At 36.3% G+C, this 25,736-nt stretch overlaps 2 protein-coding genes across 2 annotated transcripts; both read right to left on the reverse strand.

Moving 5' to 3' along the window:
- Positions 1-1,393: 1,393 nt before the first annotated feature.
- Positions 1,394-9,344, reverse strand: LOC139430525 (mucin-2-like). The gene is made up of 5 exons (XM_071197622.1): positions 9,313-9,344; positions 9,190-9,243; positions 9,049-9,132; positions 8,772-8,999; positions 1,394-8,709 (listed from the first exon to the last, which is right to left on the reverse strand). The coding sequence occupies exons 1-5, from the start codon at positions 9,317-9,319 to the stop codon at positions 1,499-1,501; spliced, it is 7,584 nt and encodes a 2,527-aa protein (XP_071053723.1). The 5' UTR covers positions 9,320-9,344; the 3' UTR covers positions 1,394-1,498.
- A 15,088-nt stretch (positions 9,345-24,432) lies between these two features.
- Positions 24,433-24,959, reverse strand: LOC139430362 (peritrophin-1-like). The gene is made up of 2 exons (XM_071197219.1): positions 24,953-24,959; positions 24,433-24,896 (listed from the first exon to the last, which is right to left on the reverse strand). The coding sequence occupies exons 1-2, from the start codon at positions 24,957-24,959 to the stop codon at positions 24,433-24,435; spliced, it is 471 nt and encodes a 156-aa protein (XP_071053320.1).
- Between the last annotated feature and the right edge of the window lie 777 nt (positions 24,960-25,736).

Consider the following 25,736-nt stretch of genomic DNA (forward strand, 5'->3'; position numbering starts at 1 on the left):
AAAGAGGTTGACAGGAAGACTTGAAGAAAGGGATTCCAGTGAGAGAGAAAAATACTGGTAACAGTAGAAAGAGACTGAACAGATATTGGATAGATAAGAAAAGAGGTTGGTAGGAAGGACGGCGACTGGAAAGAGACTGCACGGAGATTGTAAATGGGAAAAAGGAGACTGGACTGCTAAAAAGAAACATAACAGACAAAAGAGAGACTGAGAAAGCACTATTAACGCCAAAAATATATTGAACTGATTCCAACGAGGGAAAAAATTACTAGTAACGGAAGAAATAGACTGCACAGGGACTGAAAGTGGACAAAGGAGACTGAGCAGAGAGGAAATAGACTTGAAAGGGGCTGTAAAGATACAAAGATAATATACAAGCAACTTGAAGACTGGAAAGAGATTCCAGTGAGAGAGAAAAATTCTAATTCTGATAACAGAAGAAAGAGACTGAACAGAGATTGGGTAGATAAGAAAAGAACTTGGCAGGAAGGATGGCGACTGGAAAGTGACTAGTAATAGCAGAAAGAGACTGTACGGAGATTGAAAAAGGAAAAAAGAGACTGGACTGGTAGGAATAAACAGAACAGACAAAAGCGAGACTGGAAAAGCACTTTTAACGTCAGAGATGTATTGAAGTGATTCCAGTGAGGGAAGAATTACTGGTAACAGAAGAAATAGACTGCACAGAGACTGAAAATGGATGTGATGACATAAAGATAAGGAATTTGAAGACTGGAAAGGGATTAGTAAAAGAATAAAGTAATTAGCAAGAGATTGGAATACAAAGAACATGCAGTACAGAGAGATGAGAGATTAAAAAGTACTATTAACAGCAGGAAGAATTTGAAAGAGATACTGGAGGGAGAAAAAAATATTGATAATAAAAGGAAGAGATTTGCAGAGATTCAAAAGAAAGGAAATTTATTATACAGAAATATATGTAAGATTGGTAAAATAAGAAAAATCACATTATGGTAAATCCATAGCCAAAAGATATCTGCATAGAGAGGAATAAAATTTGAAAGTGGCAGCTAATAGAAGAGAAGAATTAAAGTAAACCTTTTAAAAATCTTTTTGATATTCTCTTTTCTACAAGCGTCGAAAATATAATTTCGTTTTATATAACTTCTATACTTTGCACTCCAGATAATTTCTTACATCTCAAAGAGCTTGATTTTTTCTAGTTCCTGAAATTCCTTTTTTTGTTTCTTCTGACCAAAATCATGCCACAGGAAATTTTTAATTAAATATTATTTTAATTATTATATATTTAAATTATGCTTTTTTACGTGCTAATTACTAACTTGATCAAGTCTATTTGGAATTTTAATAGTACTTTTAAGATACCTATAGATCTTTTAGGCTTTTTCTTTCAAAATATTACGTTAAATATAACAAAGAAACCATTAAATACTTTTATTACACATTCACCAAATACATAATATTATAATACATATTAAAATAATAATTAGTTATTAAGTTATACAATACAAATCATTTACAACGGAGACGTCGATCCAGTACATCCAGCTACATCCGGCCAATCACAAACGTCCAATGTTGGATTGAAATGTAATCCCTCTGGGCAGTACATAACATGAACATCACCCCAATCGCATTTACAGTATTTACCACAATACTCATGCGGATAGAAAAATAAGTAGGTGGCCTCCGATGGGCATTGAGTTCTATCGCAACCACCAGCGCTATCAGTAGTTACGTTATCCGTTGTAGTCGTAGGTTTAGGTGTAGTGGGTGTTGTAGTCGATGGAGTAGTTGTTGGTTCTTCAGTGGTTGTTGTTGGAGCTTGAGTTGTTGTCGTTGTCGGTTTTTGAGTGGTTGTTGTAGGAGCAGGGGTGGTAGTTGTAGTAGTAGTTGTGGTTGTTGGTTCTTGAGTGGTTGTTGTAGGAGCTGCAGTTGTTGTAGCTTCAGTGGTTGTTGTTGCAGCTGTAGTTGTAGTGGTCGTTGGTGCTTGAGTGGTAGTTGTTGTTGTGGCAGTAGTAGTCGTGGGAACTGGTTTATTTGTAGTACTAGAACTTGGTGCTGATCCAGTACAACCCGCAACATCTGGCCAATCACAAACGTTTATGGTTGGATTAAAGTGCAGTCCATCTGGGCAGTTCATTACGTGGACATCGCCCCAATCGCATTTGCAGTATTTGCTACAATCCTCATGGGGATAGAAAAATAAATAAGTAGCATCTGATGGGCATTGACTTCTATCACAACCACCAGCGCTATCAGTAGTTCCATCGTCAGTTGTAGTCGTAGGTTTAGGAGTAGTGGGTGTTGTAGTCGATGGAGTAGTTGTTGGCTCTTTAGTGGTTGTTGTTGGAGCTTGAGTTGTTGTCGTTGTCGGTTCTTGAGTGGTTGTTGTAGGAGCAGGAGTTGTAGTTGTAGTAGTAGTTGTGGTTGTTGGTTCTTCAGTGGTTGTTGTAGGAGCTGCAGTTGTAGTAGTTATTGTAGCTTCAGTGGTTGTTGTTGCAGCTGTAGTTGTAGTGGTCGGTGGTGCTTCAGTAGTAGTTGTTGTAGCTTCAGTGGTTGTTGTTGCAGCTGTAGTTGTAGTGGTCGGTGGTGCTTCAGTAGTAGTTGTTGTAGCTTCAGTGGTTGTTGTTGCAGCTGTAGTTGTAGTGGTCGGTGGTGCTTCAGTAGTAGTTGTTGTTGTGGTAGTAGTAGTCGTGGGAACTGGTTTATTTGTAGTACTAGAACTTGATGCCGATCCAGTACAACCGGCAACATCTGGCCAATCGCAAACATTTATAGTTGGATTAAAATGCAGCCCATCTGGGCAATTCATCACGTGGACATCGCCCCAATCGCATTTGCAGTATTTGCTACAATCCTCATGGGGATAGAAAAATAAATAAGTAGCATCTGATGGGCATTGACTTCTATCACAACCACCAGCGCTATCAGTAGTTCCATCGTCAGTTGTAGTCGTAGGTTTAGGAGTAGTGGGTGTTGTAGTCGATGGAGTAGTTGTTGGCTCTTTAGTGGTTGTTGGAGCTTGAGTTGTTGTCGTTGTCGGTTCTTGAGTGGTTGTTGTAGGAGCAGGAGTTGTAGTTGTAGTAGTAGTTGTGGTTGTTGGTTTTTCAGTGGTTGTTGTAGGAGCTGCAGTTGTAGTAGTTGTTGTAGCTTCAGTGGTTGTTGTTGCAGCTGTAGTTGTAGTGGTCGGTGGTGCTTCAGTAGTAGTTGTTGTTGTGGTAGTAGTAGTCGTGGGAACTGGTTTATCTGTAGTACTAGAACTTGATGCCGATCCAGTACAACCGGCAACATCTGGCCAATCGCAAACATTTATAGTTGGATTAAAATGCAGCCCATCTGGGCAATTCATCACGTGGACATCGCCCCAATCGCATTTGCAGTATTTGCTACAATCCTCATGGGGATAGAAAAATAAATAAGTAGCATCTGATGGGCATTGACTTCTATCACAACCACCAGCGCTATCAGTAGTTCCATCATCCGTTGTTGTCGTAGGTTTAGGAGTAGTGGGTGTTGTAGTTGATGGAGTAGTTGTTGGCTTTTCAGTGGTTGTTGTTGTAGCTTCAGTTGTGGTAGTAGTGGTTATTGGTGCTTTAGTTGTCGTCGAAGTAGATCCTATGCAACCAGCATTATCCGGCCAGTCACAAACGTTTATAGTTGGATTGAAATGAAGACCATCCGGACATCTCATCTCAAATACTTTACCCCAATCGCATTTACAATATTTGCCGCAATCTTCATGTGGATAGAAGAAAATATAGGTTGCTTCCGATGGACACATATTGGTATTACAAGTTCCTGGTTCCCCAGGTACTGGTGTTGTACTAGATGGTTCTGGTGACGTTGTAGTTGATGGAGTTGTTATCGGAGCTTCTGAAGTTATTGTTGTTGCTTTAGTTGTCGTTGTTGGAGCTTCTGAAGTTGTCGTCGTTGGAGCTTCTGCAGTTGTTGTTGTTGCTTTAGTTGTCGTCGAAGTAGATCCTGTGCAACCGGCATTTTCCGGCCAATCGCAAACGTTTATAGTTGGATTGAAATGAAGACCATCCGGACATCTCATCTCAAATACTTTACCCCAATCGCATTTACAATATTTGCCGCAATCTTCATGTGGATAGAAGAAAATATAGGTTGCTTCTGATGGACACTGATTGGTATTACAAGTTCCAGGTTCCCCAGGTACTGGCGTTGTACTAGATGGTTCTGGTGACGTTGTAGTTGATGGAGTTGTTATCGGAGCTTCTGAAGTTGTTGTTGTTGCTTTAGTTGTCGTTGTTGGAGCTTCTGAAGTTGTTGTCGTTGGAGCTTCTGCAGTGGTTGTTGTTGCTTTAGTTGTCGTCGAAGTAGATCCTGTGCAACCGGCATTTTCCGGCCAATCGCAAACGTTTATGGTTGGATTGAAATGAAGACCATCCGGACATCTCATCTCAAATACTTTACCCCAATCGCATTTACAATATTTTCCGCAATCTTCATGTGGATAGAAGAAAATATAGGTTGCTTCTGATGGACACTGATTGGTATTACAAGTTCCTGGTTCCCCAGGTACTGGCGTTGTACTAGATGGTTCTGGTGACGTTGTAGTTGATGGAGTTGTTATCGGAGCTTCTGAAGTTGTTGTTGTTGCTTTAGTTGTCGTTGTTGTAGATCCTATGCAACCGGCATTTTCCGGCCAATCGCAAACGTTTATGGTTGGATTGAAATGAAGACCATCCGGACATCTCATCTCAAATACTTTACCCCAATCGCATTTGCAGTATTTACCGCAATCTTCATGTGGATAGAAGAAAATATAGGTTGCTTCTGATGGACACTTATTGCTATTACAAGTTCCTGGTTCCCCAGGTACTGGCGTTGTGCTAGATGGTTCTGGTGCCGTAGTCGTTGATGGAGTTGTTATTGGAGCTTCTGAAGTTGTTGTTGTTGCTTTAGTTGTCGTCGAAGTAGATCCTATGCAACCGGCATTTTCCGGCCAATCGCAAACGTTTATGGTTGGATTAAAATGAAGACCATCCGGACATCTCATTTCAAATACTTTACCCCAATCGCATTTGCAGTATTTGCCGCAATCTTCATGCGGAAAGAAGAAAATATAGGTTGCTTCTGATGGACACTTATTTGTATCACAACTTCCTGGTTCCCCAGGTACTGGCGTTGTACTAGATGGTTCTGGTGATGTAGTCGTTGATGGAGTTGTTATTGGAGCTTCTGAAGTAGTTGTTGTTGCTTTAGTTGTCGTTATTGGAGCTTCTGAAGTTGTTGTTGTTGGAGCTTCTGAAGTTGTTGTTGTTGCTTTAGTTGTCGTTGTTGTAGATCCTATGCAACCGGCATTTTCCGGCCAATCGCAAACGTTTATGGTTGGATTGAAATGAAGACCATCTGGACATCTCATTTCAAATACTTTGCCCCAATCACATTTGCAGTATTTGCCGCAATCTTCATGCGGAAAGAAGAAAATATAGGTTGCTTCTGATGGACATTTATTTGTGTCACAAGTTCCTGGTTCCCCAGGTACAGGCGTTGTACTAGATGGTTCTGGAGATGTTGTAGTTGATGAAGTTGTTGTTGATCCTTCAGTGGTTGTTGTTGGCGTAGGTTGAGTTGTGGAAGATGTCGTACTAGGAGCAGGGGTAGGCGTTGATCCCTTACAACCCGCATTATCCGGCCAATCACAAACATTTAGAGTTGGATTAAAATGCAGCCCATCTGGGCAATTCATCACGTGGGCAACGCCCCAATCGCATTTACAATATTTGCTGCAATCCTCATGCGGGAAGAATGTCGGGTACTGTCCATTTACCGGTTCACATTTCTTGCTATCACAAGGTTCTGATTCACCAGATGGTGTAGTGGTTTTAACAGTTGTTGTAATTTCCGTCGACGCTTTACTAGTTGTTTCGGTTGAGTTGCCTGTGGATCCAGTACATCCCGCATTATCTGGCCAATCACAAACATTTAATACTGGATTAAAGTGCAATCCAGCAGGACAATCAAAGATATGAATATTTCCCCAATCGCACACACAGAATTTCGTACAATCTGGATGTGGTAAGTACACAGGAAATTCTCCATTAATAGCAGGGCAGTTGCTAGCATCACATTGTAGCGGCGGCCCGTCGGTAGAAGGAGTAATGGGATAAGTAACTGTGGTTTGTGTTGTCGTTTCAACGTCTGTAGTTGATCCTTCTGATACCGTCGTTGTTCCTTGAGTACTCGTCGTTGATGTGGTTGTCCACGTAGCATCACAACCCGCGCTCCATGGCCAATCACAAGTAGTAGTGTTGGGATTGAAGTGCAACCCGTCTGGGCATTCCATTTCAAATGCAACTCCCATATGGCATTTGCAGAATTTTGAACAATCTTCATGTGGAAACAAAAATACGTATGACCCGTCTACAGAAGGACAGTTTATACTATCACAACCAGGCGTAGTTACAGTTGATGTCGTAGTTGTATCTGCTGATGTCGGCGTGTATGTTGGTGTTGAAGGTGGAGTTGTTTCTGTCGGTGTGGAAGGTGGAGTTGTTTCTGTCGGTGTGGAAGGTGGAGTTGTTTCTGTCGGTGTGGAAGTTGGAGTTGTATCTGTCGTCGTTGGAGTTGTACCTGTCGGGGTTGGAGTTGACTCTGTCGGTGTGGGGGTTGGAGTTGTATCTGTCGTCGTTGGAGTTGTACCTGTCGGGGTTGGAGTTGACTCTGTCGGTGTTGGAGTTGACTCTGTCGGTGTGGGGGTTGGAGTTGTATCTGTCGTCGTTGGAGTTGTACCGGTCGGAGTTGACTCTGTTGGTGTGGGGGTTGGAGTTGACTCTGTCGCTGTGGGGGTTGGAGTTGTATCTGTCGTCGTTGGAGTTGTACCGGTCGGAGTTGACTCTGTCGGTGTGGGGGTTGGAGTTGTATCTGTCGTCGTTGGAGTTGTACCTGTCGGGGTTGGCGTTGATTCTGTCGGTGTGGGGGTTGGAGTTGTATCTGTCGACGTTGGAGTTGTACCGGTCGTAGTTGTTTCTGTCGTCGTTGGTGTTGTGCCTGTCGGGGTTGGAGTTGACTCCGTCGGTGTGGGAGTTGTACCTGTCGTGGTTGGAGTTGTACCGGTCGGAGTTGTTTCTGTCGTCGTTGGTGTTGTGCCTGTCGGGGTTGGAGTTGACTCCGTCGGTGTGGGAGTTGTACCTGTCGTGGTTGGAGTTGTACCAGTCGGAGTTGGTTCTGTCGTCGTTGGTGTTGTGCCTGTCGGGGTAGGAGTTGACTCCGTCGGTGTGGGAGTTGGAGTTGTATCTGTCGTCGTTGTAGTTGTACTGGTCGGAGTTGGTTCTGTCGTCGTTGGTGTTGTGCCTGTCGGGGTTGGAGTTGACTCCGTCGGTGTGGGAGTTGTACCTGTCGTGGTTGGAGTTGTACCAGTCGGAGTTGGTTCTGTCGTCGTTGGTGTTGTGCCTGTCGGGGTTGGAGTTGACTCCGTCGGTGTGGGAGTTGTACCTGTCGTGGTTGGAGTTGTACCAGTCGGAGTTGGTTCTGTCGTCGTTGGTGTTGTGCCTGTCGGGGTTGGAGTTGACTCCGTCGGTGTGGGAGTTGTACCTGTCGTGGTTGGAGTTGTACCAGTCGGAGTTGGTTCTGTCGTCGTTGGTGTTGTGCCTGTCGGGGTTGGAGTTGACTCTGTCGGTGTGGGGGTTGGAGTTGTGTCTGTCGTCGTTGGAGTTGTACCTGTCGGGGTTGGAGTTGACTCTGTCGGTGTGGGGGTTGGAGTTGTATCTGTCGTCGTTGTAGTTGTACCGGTCGGAGTTGGTTTTGTCGTCGTTGGTGTTGTGCCTGTCGGGGTTGGAGTTGACTCCGTCGGTGTGGGAGTTGTACCTGTCGTGGTTGGAGTAGTACCAGTCGGAGTTGGTTCTGTCGTCGTTGGTGTTGTGCCTGTCGGGGTTGGAGTTGACTCCGTCGGTGTGGGAGTTGTACCTGTCGGGGTTGGAGTTGACTCTGTCGGTGTGGGGGTTGGTGTTGTATCTGTCGTCGTTGGAGTTGTACCTGTCGGGGTTGGAGTTGACTCTGTCGGTGTGGAGGTTGGAGTTGTACCAGTCGGAGTTGGTTCTGTCGTCGTTGGTGTTGTGCCTGTCGGGGTTGGAGTTGACTCCGTCGGTGTGGGAGTTGTACCTGTCGGAGTTGTTTCTGACGGTGGAGGAGTTGTACCGGTCGTAGTTGTTTCTGTCGTCGTTGGTGTTGTACCTGTCGGAGTTGGAGTTGACTCTGTTGGTGTGGGAGTTGTACCTGTCGAGGTTGGAGTTGTATCTGTTGGCGTTGGAGTTGTACCGGTCGGAGTTGTTTCTGTCGATGTAGGAGTTGTACCTGTCGGGGTTGGAGTTGACTCTGTTGGTGTAGGAGTTGTACCTGTGGGGGTTGGAGTTGACTCTGTTGGCGTGGGAGTTGTACCTGTCGAGGTTGGAGTTGTATCGGTCAGAGTTGTACCTGTCGGTGTTGGAGTTGACTCTGTCGGCGTTGGAGTTGTATCGGTTGGAGTTGTATCGGTTGGCGTTGTTTCTGTTGGTGTAGGAGTTGTATCGGTTGGAGTTGTTTCTGTTGGTGTAGGAGTTGTATCGGTTGGAGTTGTTTCTGTTGGTGTAGGAGTTGTATCTGTCGGGGTTGGAGTTGTACCGGTCGGAGTTGTTTCTGTCGACGTTGGTGTTGTACCTGTCGGGGTTGGAGTTGACTCTGTCGGCGTTGGAGTTGTACCTGTTGTGGTAGAAGGTGTACCTGTAGGAGTAAGGTTATATCTGTTGTAGTTGAAGTTGCATCAGCTGTAGTAGAAATCGTACCCGTAGGAATTGTAGACTCGTCAGTAATAGTGGTTCCCTCAGCTCTTGTAGATAAGTTTAATGTACAATTTACATTTTCAGCGGTGTCGCATCTATGCGTTAAAGTATTATAATAAAGGTCGTCAGAACAGGTTTCCACTGTTACAACACCATTTCTACATTGTATATACATTTCACAGAATCCCGGGTGAGGTTTAGTGTAGGAGTCAAACAATGAACAGTCAGTATCTAAAAAGAAATAGTTACATAACGATTTTCATTTTAATAACTAATATACCTGTCGTTAATTCGTCTGTTAGCTCATCTTCTTGGACTTCAAGATTCGAGATAAACATATGTCTATCAACTCGAGCAGATATGTCTGGATGTATATAAATCTATCGTTATTTAAATCTTTAGGTCGTTTTAAAAATCTTACCTGCAGAAGTACATAATGAATGCAGCAGTACTATTAAAAAATATATTTTTTGTCCTATGAAAAGTGACGAAATGAATTATTCAGTATGCTATTTAATATAATGGATTATTAATATATACTCACTTCCCATCTTTACATCCCTTGGCAAAACTAAAATGAATATTGTCTCTTCCACAATTCTCGGTGATATTTATACCCGTTTTTTTTAAGATAATATTAATTTCTTTCATTGAAATGATTGGTTATGATTTAATCTCACAGGAAACAACATTATTGTTTAGTTACAGTTAACACATCTATTCACTTAAAGTAATGGATTTTAGGCATGTTCAACATCCTAAATGTCATCTATAGATATGTAATAAATACGCATTTATTTATTTTTTTTTTATTTTCAAATGAGAATTTATGAAGTTTCCATGATTATTATTAATTATTACATAAAATTAATTTGTATATACATATATTTAATATAAACGCAAAAATAGTGATTGTTTTTATATTAAACTTCCAGGGAAAGATAACTAAATTGATAAAATAATTACATTCCGATTACATTCCGATTAGACTTGTGTCTTTTTATTGTTTTTCTTAATGGTTTCGAGTACGTGCAATGTAATACATAAACTTTTTAGAATGTTAGGAGCCTACTCTGATTTGAAGTACTTTGATAAGACCAGTGATTTTCAAAAAAGGTTGTGTTTTAAACTACTATAAATGATAATGATTTAATATCTCTAGTTTTGTAAAGGCTACGAGAAGAAGAAAGAATATGTAGTTTTTATACTTTTATACTGGTTTTTAATTAACAAATTTATGAGTCTTGCTACTTTCGTCTATGTTTCATCTTCAGAGACTCTACAACGATTAACATAATTAACAGCCGTGATAATTTAAATATAATGATTAAGTTTTAAGCAAATTTAAAAAATAGAAAAATTAAAATTATTTACAATTTGATGTGAAGTCGTGAAGAAGATTAAAATATCAAATTTTTTGTATAAATATACTTTAGATAATTATAAAATGTTGAAGTTATAAAATAAAATGACGTTAAGTATAGAATACGTTTACATTTTAAAAGCATGAATCTAAATATAATATTGAAATATGTGTTGTATTATAAAAATACGTTTTTACATTATAAAATATTAATCAAATAAAACAGTAAGAACAAAAAAAAATGACAAAAAAAAGAATGTAATGTTAAGTACAATAATGGAATATTTTATTACACATTTTGCTTTAAATTGTAAATATCACGAAAATGACTAAAATTGAACATATGATATACTTAGCGGAAATTAAAGGGAACTCGATGGACAATTCAACCAGCGCATAATATACAGGTTGTTCCATTTAAAAAACTTATGGAAAAGCCATTTAAAAAACCTCAAAATTCACTTACAAGGGAAGTATCAGAACTGTCCCTCACCGATTTTGTTGAAATTTGGCACAGCGATAGTATGGCCAAAAATAAGGTTTACGTATTTTTTTATACGTGCTAATAAAGCCCCTGGGGCGAGTTATAAGGGTTGGAAATCGGGGCGAAATATATACATTCCCTTATAGGCTGAAAACGAAAGTAGCTATCGAAATGTGGTAAATGTAAACTGATATTCATTTTCAAAGAGTTTTCCATTGATGTATCACACATATATCTGAGGGCTTCAGGGGGTAAACTACCCCTAGTTTTTTGGAATATTTTAAAAACTAGCCTGTCGATTTTGGCGATATTATGTGTCCTTATAGTACGTTTAAAAATAGCAATGACGTGTTTTTTCTTATTTGCCTCTGACCATCCCCTGCAAAGTTACGGGGTATGATAGATAACCCCTTTCCTTAAGAATAATGTGATAAACTGTTACACTGTTGAACAATATTTTGAAGAAAAGCATAAATTAGATGTAAATTAAGATTTACGCAGTAAAATAAACCTTATACGACATTTAGGGGTGGCTGGGGTTAACTACCCTAACCACCCCAAAAATTAAATTTTTTTGCGAAAAAATCGATTTTGCTGAAATTTACGACGATGATTTTTTATACGTTAGGTAGTACTTTTGAAAGAACTTAAAAGGGTTAGAAGTTTGGGGTAGAAAATATATTTTCGCATATAATTTTCATAATCCTACAGAAAACGTTTTTTATCCATACTCTATTTAAGTAACACAAAAGTTAGTGTAGTTATATAAATATTTATTAATAATAAGTTAAAAAGTGACTGGCAAAGAAATGGTTGACTATTACAAATTGTATTCTACATTATTAATTTAATTTCTTTCTTTTTACTTTTTTTATTCAATGTATTGTTGGCAATAATGAAAATCATGGAAAGAATGTTTTAAACACAACGATTGTTTACACCATGCACAAGTTACGACAGCTATTTCTCCACAGATATCGCACGTAGGTTTTTCATTGGAAAAGCAAACCTCCACGAGATTTTCAACTGTTCTGGTCTCTCCTCTATATATCCAGACGCAAGCCACGCGTATTTAAAAACATTAATAAATCGTGGGGAAGACAACTGGTTATGCGTTAGGGATTACAATTTTAAAATATTATCTCGCTGATGCAAATTGACATCGTACTGATAGAGAACAATTTGATCGGAAAATCTTCTAATGAAATTCTTCCATATTCTAAAACCAAATACATCCAGGGGTTGAATTTGACCTGTTGGCAGTGGCCACTCCAAGAATCCAGTAATAGTAATGATTTAGGTCCGGTGTTTGGGAAATAGACATTTTGTAGCCAATCTTTCATATGAGCAGAAGTCAGTTTACTAGACTTTGATGCCAAAACGAATATGTTATCTGCTTTGAACATTGTATTTATTACCCTCGGTCCAAATGTACCAGAGGATTCTAACAATGTAGAATACAATTTGTGATATTTAACCATTTTTTTTTCAGTTGCTTTTTAACTCATTATTAATAAATATTTATATAATTATCCTAGCTTTTATGTTATTTAAATAGAATAAGGATAAAAAAGTTTTTTCTGTAGGAGTATGAAAGTTATTAGCGAAAATATATTTTCTACCCCAAACTTCTAACCCTTGTAAGTTCTTACAATAGTACTAACGTATAAAAAAATCAGCGTGGTAAATTGCTATAAAATCGACAAACAATTTTCGCAAAAAAGAATTTATTTGGGGTGGTTAGGGTAGTTAACTCCCGCCACCCCTTAATGTCGTATAGGGTTTATTTTACTGCGTAAATCTTAATTTACATCTAATTAATGGTTTTCTTCAAAATAGTGTTCAAAAGTGTAACTGATTATCACATTATTCTTAAGGAAAGGGGTTATCTATCATACCCCGTAACTTTGCAGGGGATGGTCAGAGGCAAATAAAAAAAAACACGTCATTAATATTTTTAAACGTACTATAAGGACACATAATATCGCCAAAATCGACAGGGTAGTTTTTAAAATATTCCAAAAAACTAGGGGTAGTTTACCCCCTGAAGCCCTCAGATATATGTGTGATACATCAATGGAAAGCTCTTTGAAAATGAATATCAGTTTACATTTACTACATTTCGATAGCTATTTTCGTTTTCAGCCTATAAGCGAATATACCGGGTGTCCCTCAAAAATGGCTCACCCCCATATTTTTCTTTATTATTGGTGATATAAGAAAACCATTTGGAATGCATAGTTAGGTCGCTAAAACGGAATATTACGACATGAAATCATTCTTTTTGTACTTCCGGTTATACCGGATGTGAGTTCTAATTTCGCTAATTTTAATAATAATAATAATTTTTTTTCTTCAGTTGGGTAGACAGTATAATTTCACATAACCTTTACTTGAAAAAATTTTCACGATCGCCTATAATTTTTGAAAAAAAAAAAATTATTTTCGTTATTTTTTAACGTTTTAGTACTTTCGGGAAATGTATTACAACTTTTGACGCATAGTAGCTAGCTTAAGAGTACAAGCTACGTTATGTCCCTCTTGATTTGCTATTCCTCGAGCAGTGATCACTGCTATGCTTTAGTTAGTGGTTCTTTTTTAATAATGGTGTAAATTAACAGTTGTATTAAATTAGTTTTAAAAGAAAAACGCTATTCAACAATTAAATTTAATTCAATTGTAAGTTCGAAAAAACTAATTTTCTAAATTTTCAAAATGCTCCCGCCTCGATTTTGACATAATTGCATCTTGCGTATTGTCGATCTAACGACTCGACGTTATTCCTGCGGAGATATTTAGGTAATACAATTTCTAACTCGATTTATTTTCCAATACCTCACGAGACCTTACTGATGTATTATACAGCTCATTTTTGATTTTGCCCCATAAAAAGAATCTAAAGGTGTGAGGTCAGGTGATCTGAGAGGTTTTAACCAAAATAAAGTAAACAATCCAAATTATAATGTACATTGTAAGTTACTATCAGCTACAAAACATTTAGTGTAAAAGAACAAAAAATAAAGAAAAAAATAAAAAATAATTGAATTAAACTTAATTTGAAACTTAATTTTTTTCTTAAATTTTGTGACAGTAATAATTTTAATTTGTTCACCGCTTTATATTTTCGATGTTAATTTCCTGTAAGATACAATGACTTTTGTCTCTGATGATGGCTTTTGCCAAAACTAGTTAGACAACAAAAATATAAATAAACCAGTAAAAGTACAACAAAATTCAAAATTTTTTCTATCACGTTAAACAAACTGGTATAATGGATATTAACTTCAATTTCAACCTAATTAAACTTAATTGTTTGATCGCGTTTTTCTTTTAAAACTAATTTAATACAACTGTTAATTTAAACCACCGACTAAAGCATAGCAGTGGATCACTGCTCGAGAAATAGCAAATCAAGAGGGACATAACGTAGTTTATACTATTAACCTAGCTACTATGCGTCAAAAGTTGTAATACATTTTCCGAAGGTACTGAAACGTTATAAAATAACGAAAATAATTTTTTTTTCAAAAATTATAAGCTATCGTGAAAATTTTTTCAAGTAAAAGTTATGTGAAATTATACTATCAACCCAACTGAAGAAAAAAAAATTATAGATTTAAAAAAATAGCGAAATTAGAACTCACATCCGGTATAACCGGAAGTACAAAAAGAATGATTTCATGTCGTAATAATCCGTTTTAGCGACCTAACTATGCATTCCAAATGGTTTTCTTATATCACCAATAATAAAGAAAAATATGGGGGTGAGCCACTTTTGAGGGACACCCGGTATATATTTCGCCCCGATTTCCAACCCTTATAACTCGCCCCAGGGGCTTTATTAGCACGTATAAAAAAATACGTAAACCTTATTTTTAGCCATACTATCGCTGTACCAAATTTCAACAAAATCGGTGAGGGACAGTTCTGATACTTCCCTTGTTAGTTCTATGAACACGCTGTGTAGTGTATCTAATATCTTTGGATACTATCATCTATATACAGGATTTGACTTATCTGACATAGTTAAATGTAAAATCAGTAAAAATGTTGTTTTTATATCCTTTTTCAAATGATCTGGACATATTTTGGAAGAACAATTGAATATCTCAGGAAGTATTAACGCTATGAGTTAGCAACATATACGGTTGGATAACTAAATTTAGTTCTATTCATAATATGATAAAATAAATGGATTTTAAAGGGTTTTAAAATCCAAGGTCTTCGGTTTCAGTGGTTTAAGCGAAACAATTGAAAAATGAAAATCTTTTCAATAATACCAATAAAATAAAATGAAAAAAAAAACAAAATACGACGACATGTCAACAATATATAAAAAAATCATGATGACTCAAGCAGGAAACTGCTTTTAACTTACTCTTGAACGAAATACAGCTCAATCCCATAAGGTTCACTGGTAGATCATTGTACGTTTTGGCTATCTGGTAGGAAAAGAATCGGTGCGAGGAGAGGCGTGGTACCGTCACACAGTGGTCTAAATTCGAAAAAACCCGAACAAAAATATTTTAACGCAGTTTAGGTTGAGATAATTTTTTGAAACTTGGTATGTGGCTATAGGACTATATGCTAAAGACTTTGTGAACATTTGGATCAAATATGTCAACCGGAAGTACTAATTTACTTGAGGCCACATTCTATTTTTTTCATATAATTTAGGTCCTTAGAATTGGATAAATACAAAATTTTATACAACGCTATTAAATCATGAAGGATAGGTAAATACAAAATTGTTTAAAGTAAATTGGTTATATAGTAGTTTACTTCGATGTAAGGTTTGGTAAGGTGTCCCGCAACGATTGTACAAAACTGCATCAGTGTATTCTATGATCAAAAATAAACAAAAAAAGCCTAATAAACATAGGTCCGAAAATGGACCATTTTCGAGATATTCAAAGATTTAGTTTCATAAGTTGATATTGTTAACATCATGAATTTAAATTTGTTTTTATAATAATTAAGTCGTTACTATGATTACGATAAGTTGTCTAATCACAAAAAAAAATAATAATACTTCACGAAATTATTATTTTACTATTTAATTTAATAAAACTATTAAGTATGGCTCCTATTAATTACTCCAAGGAAGATATGGCGGATATGGTGTATTGTTACGGACTAGCTGATGGAAATGCGTCGTTAGCAGCTCGTCATTACGCGCAAAGGTTCCCGAACAGACGATTGCCTAATAGTCACACCTTTAGCAGACTATTTCTCAGATTAAAAGAAACGGGAAGCGTAACCCACAGCCATTCCACGGAGAGACATTACACAAGGCCGGTGGAATTAGAAGAAGCAGTTTTGAGAAGAATCGATGAAAATGCCTCAACCAGCATTAGAAGAATTTCTGCACAAGAAAACATTAACAAAACAACCGTTCACCGCATTTTAAGGGAGCAGTTGCTTTATCCTTATCATTACAACACCGTTCAAGCTCTAACAGAAAATGATGGCGAAAAAAGAGAGATTTTTGTAGGTGGACCATACAGGAAGAGGTAGTAAACGTCGACTTTCCCATAAACATTGTATTTACGGATGAAGCAACATTTACTCAAAGCGGAATTTTTAATATTCATAATGCGCACGTTTGGAGCGATGAAAATCCCCATGCAATACTAGAAACTCATCATCAGTGGCGATTCAGTGTTAATATATGGGCTGGAGTTATAGGTGATCAGTTATTAGGTCCATTTTTTCTTCCAAAGAGATTGACAGCCGATGCCTACATACATTTTTTACAAAATGACCTTACAGAGGCATTTGATGAATTACTTCAACAAATTCTAGAAGATTGCTACTTTATGCACGATGGAGCACCAGCACATTATGCACGCGCCACTCGAGCATACTTAAATAACAGATTTGGCAATAAGTGGATTGGCCGAGGAGGTCCTGTCCCGTGGTCACCTCGTTCACCAGATTTAAATCCGTTAGATTTTTGGTTTTGAGACATTTTAAACCAATTGTTTATTCTGAAGACGTTCAAAATGTGCAGGATTTGAAGAATAAAATTACTAACGCATTTGACACAGTAAAACAAATTCCTGGTATCTTTGAACGCATTAGAAGTTCATTTAGAAAACGTATCCGTTTGTGTTTAGAAGTAAATGGTGCGCATATTGAACATTTATTATGACATGAATCTTTTCCAATTTGTTAAATATTCGTTGTTTTTATGCTGGTTGAACGATTTTCTTCGACAATCTTTGTTACTTGTTTTGTTAAATTATTAATGAACTGTATTAATTAACTTAATATTATCTTATTATTTATTAAACTTTATCTTAACCATCGTAACCATGGTAATCATATAATTACTGCATCTAAATCGTTAGAATTAATGATGTTTACAATAGGTCAGCTTATGAAACTAAAACTTTGAATATCTCGAAATTGGTCCATTTTCGGACCTATGTTTATTAAACTTTTCTTGTCTGTTTTCGATCAGAGAATACGCTGATGCAGTATTGTACAATCGTTGCGGGACACCCTGATAAATAAATCTTTAACTACAGAGTGTCTCACGTAACTGGTTCGTTAGAACTTTTTCAGGTTCCACTATTCGTACAATTTTGGTAGCATGGGTTGTTCATTCGGAACTTTCAATCTAAAATATTTTCAAGTTGGCTGCCACTTCCGCTCTACCGGAAGTAGACCATAACTTTCGTTATTTTAAATAGAATGCTATAGTTTTTATTACACCATTTAATTGTACGTAATAAAATAGGTTGACTTTGATAAATGTTATTGGTACCTAGCGTTTTTCGTTTTCGAGTTATTTTGGTTCTAAACTTTTTTTGGTAAATTTCACCATGCTCTTTAGAACTCCATATCTCAGCCAACGTTCATTCAAAAAAGGTCTAAATTGGTACGATTATTCTTCAGATGCTGTCAAATAGATTGTCATTTGTTGTATCGGAGTATCTTATACAGGGTGGTCAAAAATTAAATTATTGTTTCTCCATTTTCGATGACGAGAAAGTAGAAAATTTTAAATGGAACGCACCATGCTTTTTTAGCCTATCAGAAAGGGAATTTAATTTTCTATAAATTATCTACGTTGCTTAGCAATATGTGTTTCTTCTTGTTCTGTTTCAGACCATTCTTCGTCATCTTCATCTTCGTTGCATCCTGCCTCATATAGCTCTTGTTCTGATTCTTGTTCTTCGTCATATTCATCTTCTTCTTCGCGATCTTTTTCTTCTTCCTGGTCTTCTACGTTGTCTATTATAAATAATCTTTTAGTCTCCATACTCATCTTTTTATGTTTTCTAGAAATGTGCTGTTGAAAATTACTTATAAATGGATGTGAGCTGAGTAGCAGTCTTTTAAATAGATCTGCATTCGTATCCAGTCTACTACATTTCCTTGTGTGGCTCTCTCTAAATTTTCGGATTTTTTTGTTATTAGCTTCTTGCGCTTTTTCCGACAACTCTCCAATAGGTAGTAGAGCTTCTTTAATGACTGCAGATCCATGTATCAAAATTTTATGAACGCTGGTTGGCATATAGTACTAACCATAAAATGGACGTACTTTTCGGCAATTTTGAAACAATATTTTCGTACTCAGCATCTAGATACCTATTTCCCGCACAGAGAGGACGTGCGGAAAACGCGTTTTCCCGCACAAATGCTTTTTTGGTACCGCAACTAACAGGAATATTTAATGACCAAATGTGCATTTTTATAAGAAAAGGTTAATAAGAACGTTTTATACATTCGTGTGCAGATAACACTGTTTTAAAATATTTAAAAAAATCTATAAAAATCAATTTGCAATCAATAAAATCAATATTGACGTTTTGAATTTCGGTTGATTTTTTCCTGTCAAAAACCCCACTGCAACTCATATCGTCACACAGGGACGTTTTATTCGTTACAAAAAACATTGTACAATACTCATGCGGAAAGGATTGTTCCAGCATTCGCACGCAAATGCAGAACTCACTCCCTTCGGTCGTTCGTTCTGCAAACTAGCGTGCTCATGTGAAAAGCGAGCCTCTCCGCATTTGTATCGTAAATAACTATTAATTCATTGCAATTAATATTGTACCCACTGTTTATTGCAGCCAAGACAACGCCAAATCGCTGTATTAGTTCCTCGTCAATTCCTTAAATGAAGTATAAAGTGATTAGTACATGCGTGCTTACCATAAAATTGTCATACCAATAATCTCTGATGATAATTTAGTAAAAGTACGTATGAACCAGACACCTTCCAAGTTCTAATTTCTAATCTGTATGAAATGTGAAGCAAACACACAAGAAACCGAATGTATGCATGGAGAACAAACAAACCAAACTTAAAACCTTCTAGCTCTACCGTTCATCTGTGAAATTTTTGCTCTGCATAAATAACATTCCATTCCAGATGATTAAATCAAATTCACATCAAAGAATTACAAGACCTACAACATGTATTAATAATTCAAATAAAGTTTTAAGAAAACGAAGACTTTATACCTTGCCATCCACCATCGTGAAATAAAGAGAAAAGTTCTAATAGTTCAATTAACCGTTCAATTAAAAGTTCTTTAGTTCTAATATTAGTTCAATTAACCCCGGCCGTGAAAGCCTTCATACTTATAAAAAACGTAGATATAGTAGAAACCACGAAAGCTGGCAGTGACAGATCGCTTAAAAATGGTATGAATCAAGATATGGACGTACGACTTAGATTCTTTCACCACATACATTTAAATGTAGGTTATGTTAGTAATGGAGGTTATATGTCAAACATTGTCAAAGATATTATTTAAATGAATTTTCCTTTCAAAGAAAACATAGATTCATGACAACGCTCACAAGACGTTTCGATTTGAGGTTATAATTATAGAGTTACATCCCTTAGAAGAACAGACATACTTTTTCGACGTGGCCATTTGAATTGTACAGCAGACATATTAAACTAATGCTATTTCTTTCTAACACACATTACTCTCTAGCGGTTTGTGAACTACGTATGGCATTTGTAAAAGCGGAAAACGATGATTTACTGCCAGCTTTCGTGGCGTCTACTATATTTCAAGTGTTTCAGTTTTTTGCCGCACTGTATCTAACAACCACTTCCGGTTGTTAGATATGCCTGAAACTTTAAGTCTGATATTCTATTATTGTTATGCGAGTTTACACCAAATATACGAGATTTATCTTTTAAGAAAAAGAATATAAGCATTTTATATGAAAACGGTCCAATAACACACTCAGTCACTGATCATCTTTGATCGCTAATATCTTGGTAAGGAGCAAGTTAAAGCAAGATGTGGTTATCATGTTATATAGAGCACATCTCAAAGAATAAGAATATTCTAGCGACAAAAGTTCTTCTTGCGTCTTCTGCGAGATATATATGTTAAAACATTTTAATGTAACTTCAAGTAGGTGTTAATTAGCTTTAAAAGAAGTGCTTATTACGTATTTCTGCAAAAATATTTTAAAAATTAGAAAAGTGCCAAATGAAGACCTTTCTATACTGTTCAAGATAGCAACAACGCATTGTCTTGAAAAAGTGGAACACAATATATTTTCTTCATCTAAAGTTGTAGCATTTTATGATATTTAATACACAAGAATTGTAGTACTGTTTTATTGCGTACAGTTGGCACTAGAAAGTACATAAGACTTTATTCCTTTCACCTCTCAGTCTATTAAGACCTAAAGTACATGTAACATGTAAAAAAAACGAAAAAAAAAATTTTGAAAATTTGATTTTCGTTCACATTTTACCGCTTGTGGACCACTGTGGTCAATACATCTTTCCTTCTTACGTTAATATTATGGACATCGCTTCTGAAAGATAGGCGTTGTAGCAAGTAAGGAGGCCGTTGACTTTTAATAATTTTATAATGAGCGCAAGTTGCGTCTAGTTTACGTCTGTTCCTCATGTTCAACTACCTAGTCTCTGCTAACTTATCACTAATATGGTTATATTTACGAATTCCGTATATAAACCTTAGACAACCGTTCTGAAGGTTCTGTATACAACGCCCACTCGCCCCCGGTAAATTTGGACCATAAACAACGTCGCAGTAATTTAATTTGCTTAGAACCTAGCTATCACACAGCATATTTTTTAATTTAAGACATCCCTATAGGCATACAAGAGACGGAGGGCGCCATACCCACCCCGCAAGCACCTGGCCACATGCTCCTCAAACCTCAACTGATGATCCAATGTGACTCCTAAAATTTTTATATCCTCAGAAACAGTAAGAGGTTCGCCATCCACCACCAGTTGTCCGAATATCAAAGGTTTAATTGCCCTCCTTGTGACACTACCGCAAAGCAGAAGAACAGACGACTTAGATGGATTAAGCACAACCTCATGGCGTTTCGCAACATCAGAAAATAATGCTACATCTGAGTTAAATTTTATGCAGGCATCATCCCAATTATTTGGATTAAAATTCAGCAGAAGCTGTGTATCATCTGCATACAAGTGAATCTGCGAATGCTCAAGAACTTGGTTAAAATCAGATGTATAAATAGAGAACAATAGTAGCCCCAAAATGGACCCCGAGGGACTCTACGAGTAACAAACAGAGCGCTCGATATCTGACTATTAATCTTCACAACCTGAGACCTATCCGACAAAAATGACTTTATCAAAATTACAGCCTGATTTCCAAGACCAAAATAATGTAGTTTAGATGTAAGTATATTATAACTTTTGCTTTACCAAGCAGAAAGGTTGTGACGGCTGTACTCAATAGAATGACACTGAGCACTGGTATCAACAAGAACTTGATGAATGTTTTGGCAACAGCTGTACAGGAAATGGATACATTAGATAGATATTGCTGCTTGTTATTTGATGAGATATCACTAGAACCCGGTTTATCATATACCATGAAAACAGACACGATAGATGGGTTTGAGGATTGTGAGGACCACAAATCCACCAAGTTAGCTGATCATGCCATGATGTTCATGTTGCGTGAGCTAAGGAAGAAGTGGAAGCAGCCCATCGCTTTTTTTCTTTACGGAAGGTACACTGTCTGCTGCTGATATTCAACGAAATATTAAAGAAATAGTAAGTTCATGCCATGAGATTGGACTCCATGTAGCTGCAAGTGTTTGTGACCAAATGTCCACAAACTGCACTGCGGTAAAATTACTTCGTGAGACGTCGCGAAGAGATGCTATTCTGCAAGGAGAAGAGTTCAGAGGAATAGGATTTAAGGTTAATGGTGAGGAGATTATTCCAATATTCGATCCGCCATATTGAATCAAAGGATTAAGGAACAATTTACAATTGCACGATATTTTTTTCAAGTAGCAAAATGCAGAATACACCGCTTCGTGGAAGCATATTATTCGTATGTACGAGCTGGACAAATTGAAGGGAGCAGGCTTTGAATTTCTGATACCAAAAAATGTAAACCCAGATGCCCTTGAAAATTTCTTTGGTTGTATTCATTTACAAGGAGCTAGGAATATCAATCCTACATGTAGTTCTTTCCAGCACAGCTACAAAACATTAATTATTAATAATTACACTTCTCCTCATTCTCCCGGTGCGAATTGTCAGGAGGAAATTCTGAAACAATTGCAGTGCAGAGATTGCAAAAACGAACTTTTGACGTTATTGGAATTGCCCCATAATGAATTAATTGAAATCAGAATTGAAATTTCTGATTATTAAAACCGAATACAACATTTATTTCCATCTTTATTTATTTCCACGTTGCCACAAGTAGCTAACAAACAATTTGTGAAAAGAACATTAATACATCATATTGTTAAATATGTAACTACTTTTCACTTTAGTTGTACGAAACATAATCTATTTTCAATTTGTGAGGCACTTTCGGCTACACGTTTTAAAAAATTAAAATTAAAAAAAGCATTAAACAACTACTTTAATTTTTAGTTATGTGTTGTAATCGTGGTTGTATTTCAATTTAAATTAATAGATTTGTTTAAAGTAGGGGCCTTAAACGAAATTGATTAAAACAGTTTCCTTATTTTTGAATACAATTATTACAATCTTTTGGAATCAATTTTTCTCATCTTCAACAACATATGGTATTGAAGAAAGAATAAATTAATTCCGAAAGCTTGGATTGGGAAACAAGAAAAGTGTCGCTACTCCCAAGAATTTATTAATTTGAAGGTAATAAGTTTTAGTTTATAATTTTATACATAAACCTTAAATTCTTTTATTTTATATATTTACATTCATATAATACATTTTTATACAGGGTGATTCATAAGTAATGGGCCAAATTGTAAATGTACGTTCAGGAGGCCAAAATAATAATATTTTCATTAACAATAATGGGTCTTAGTCTGCTCCTTACTGAGATACAGGATGTTAAAGCGAAAAAAATAAAATAGATTTTTGTTAATAGATCAGCTACTTTTCTACATAATGACTCATAGTTGACTTATAGTTTTTGTAAGGGTAAACAATAATGTGTGAGAGGATTTGAGTTAACTCGTAGATGTCGCCACATGCGCCATATGAATTAGATGAAATCAGCTACAAATTTTTTATCGCTCATTATTTTACAACATACTTGTTTAATTTGGATAGCCCCATCATTTCTGTAGAAAAAAGCTATACTTCTTTGATCTTGAAAATATTAACGATTTTCGAGATATTTGAATTTTACTAATTCACTACACTACATTTCACGGTGGTCGACGTAGCATTAATCTGTTAAGACACAAGCATGGCATGGAATGTTGACATTTACCTAACCGTAATTGATAATTGATAACAATATTAAACTGAAACCATAAAAAAATTACGTAATAAAACAATTTATTGTACGCCAGTTAATAAAACGAAATACAACATTAGAACAGACTTGAACTAAGACCACTTACGACAACTGTTATCAAAACCTACATGTTAATGTTGTGCGAAGTTAAATTAAATTTAAGCTTAATTACGAGTTAACTCAAATCCTCTCACACATTATTGTTTACCCTTACAAAAACTATAAGTCAACTATGAGTCATTATGTAGAAAAGTAGCTGATCTATTAACAAAAATCTATTTTATTTTTTTCGCTTTAACATCCTGTATCTCAGTAAGGAGCAGACTAAGACCCATTATTGTTAATGAAAATATTATTATTTTGGCCTCCTGAACGTACATTTACAATTTGGCCCATTACTTATGAATCACCCTGTATACTTCTTTGCTTCTTTTTCTTTTAATTTAATATAATTGATAATATATAATGTATCTCTCAGAGTTAAACTGTATTAACTCCGCTTTTTTGGCTAAAATGGTATTTATACTATTTTCTTACTAAAATAGGAAAGTAAGAAAATGTCAAATATAATTTTAGTAAAAAAGTGAAATTAATGTAGTTTACCTGGGATACAGCAAATGTACAATTTACAAATAGGCGGGAATTCTCCTTATAGCGGCAGCGCCACTAGCGGTAAAAGGTGAACTAATATTAGAGAGAAAAAATCGTCGTAGATGGCCCACATCTATATAAGTATATGTATCTTTCATCTATGTATTGTAAGTAATTTTAATCGTTCTGTTTTAAATTTGCTTAAAACTTAATAATTATATTTGTATCAACTATCACGATCGTTAATTATGTTAATCAGTGTAGAGTCTCTGAAGATGGCGCATAGCCGAAACTAGTAAGATTCATAAATTTGTTAATTAAAGACCGGTTTAATAGTACAAAAACTATATATTTATTCTTTTCTCCTTATAATCTTGAAAGCATTACATCATTTACTTTTAAAAATCTAAGAAAACTAGTAGATAAAATTAATAAAAGAAACTTTCCCAAATTAATAATTTAATATGTTTTACTTAAAAATCACCAATCACAAACATTTAGGATGGGGTTAAATACTAATCCCGCTGGGCAAGGCATGTCGTGTACTATACCAAAATTATCGCATTTGCAGTATCTATTAGGGTTTGTAGGATGTACGTGGAAAACTGGGAATGTTCCAGGTGTGAAAGGGCAAGTAACCGATGCACAACCTCCAGGACTTGGAGCTATTGTAGTGGTGTCTGTTGTCGTGGTCTCTGTTGTAGTAGGTGGTGTTGGAGGGACTGGAGGTGCTGCTGGCCAGTCGCAAACACCTAGAGTGATGTTGAAATGTAAACCGGCTGGACAAGTAAAAAGCACCGGCGTTCCCCAGACGCAATAATAAAACTTAGTAGGATCGGTAGAATGAAGAAGAAAGTCTACATAAGTGCTATGTACGCTTGGGCAGACGCCAACGGGATCTGCACCAATCCCAATAATACCCAATAAAAATAGAACGGCTACAGCTGTAAATAAAATTAGATATATAAAAAATAATTTCGATTATTAAAATGATTCTTACCTTTCATTACTGTGGTTAATTGTTAAACAGAAGGTAAAGTCTGATTCGACTGTAAAATCGGTACAACTTATATACCACGAATTTTTATCTTCTTAAGGTCATTTTTACCACCTCTTGTTTTTATTAATCTAACTCTTAGCCAATGAGAGTGCGTAAAATTGCGGTATAGTAACAATCCCCTGGATAGATTATCAGGAAGATTGTAAAAGTGGGCAGTGTTAGATCAAATTTGTAATCTTCGTCATTCTATAACAATTGATCATTATTAGTCGAAATAATAGATCGGACATAGCACATGAAGATTTTAGACATGAATATCACAAGAAATCTCTTCTAGTTTTTTCTTAATTACAGTCGGACATAGGAAATAATATTATACAGGTGCGTAAACCATTAATCAGAATATTGATACAATAAGCATCAAATATTTAACTGTTATAAATTGAAATCAATACTGATAGTAGGTATTTTTATTAATTCCATTAACTCTAAGAATAATTAAAGCAACAAATCTTAGAAACAATCTTTCTATTCAACAATAAGTTATCTTGACGGGTATGACAAGTGGTAGTATCAATTATTATCAGATTCCTAAACTTAGATGTACAGATAATTGCAAAAAAATTAGTTCTAACGCAGATATTAATTAATTAACGTAATACGTGGTGCAATAAAAAATCGTGCCACCGACATTTAGAGGAACGAAGAAATTATTTTTAGGTACTTAACATTAGATTAAATTTCCTATAAAATAGTTTTAATTTCAGCTTAATATCTCAATTAC

The sequence above is a fragment of the Onthophagus taurus genome, chromosome 7 (assembly GCF_036711975.1).
Source record: "Onthophagus taurus isolate NC chromosome 7, IU_Otau_3.0, whole genome shotgun sequence".
NCBI classification, from domain to species: domain Eukaryota; kingdom Metazoa; phylum Arthropoda; class Insecta; order Coleoptera; family Scarabaeidae; genus Onthophagus; species Onthophagus taurus.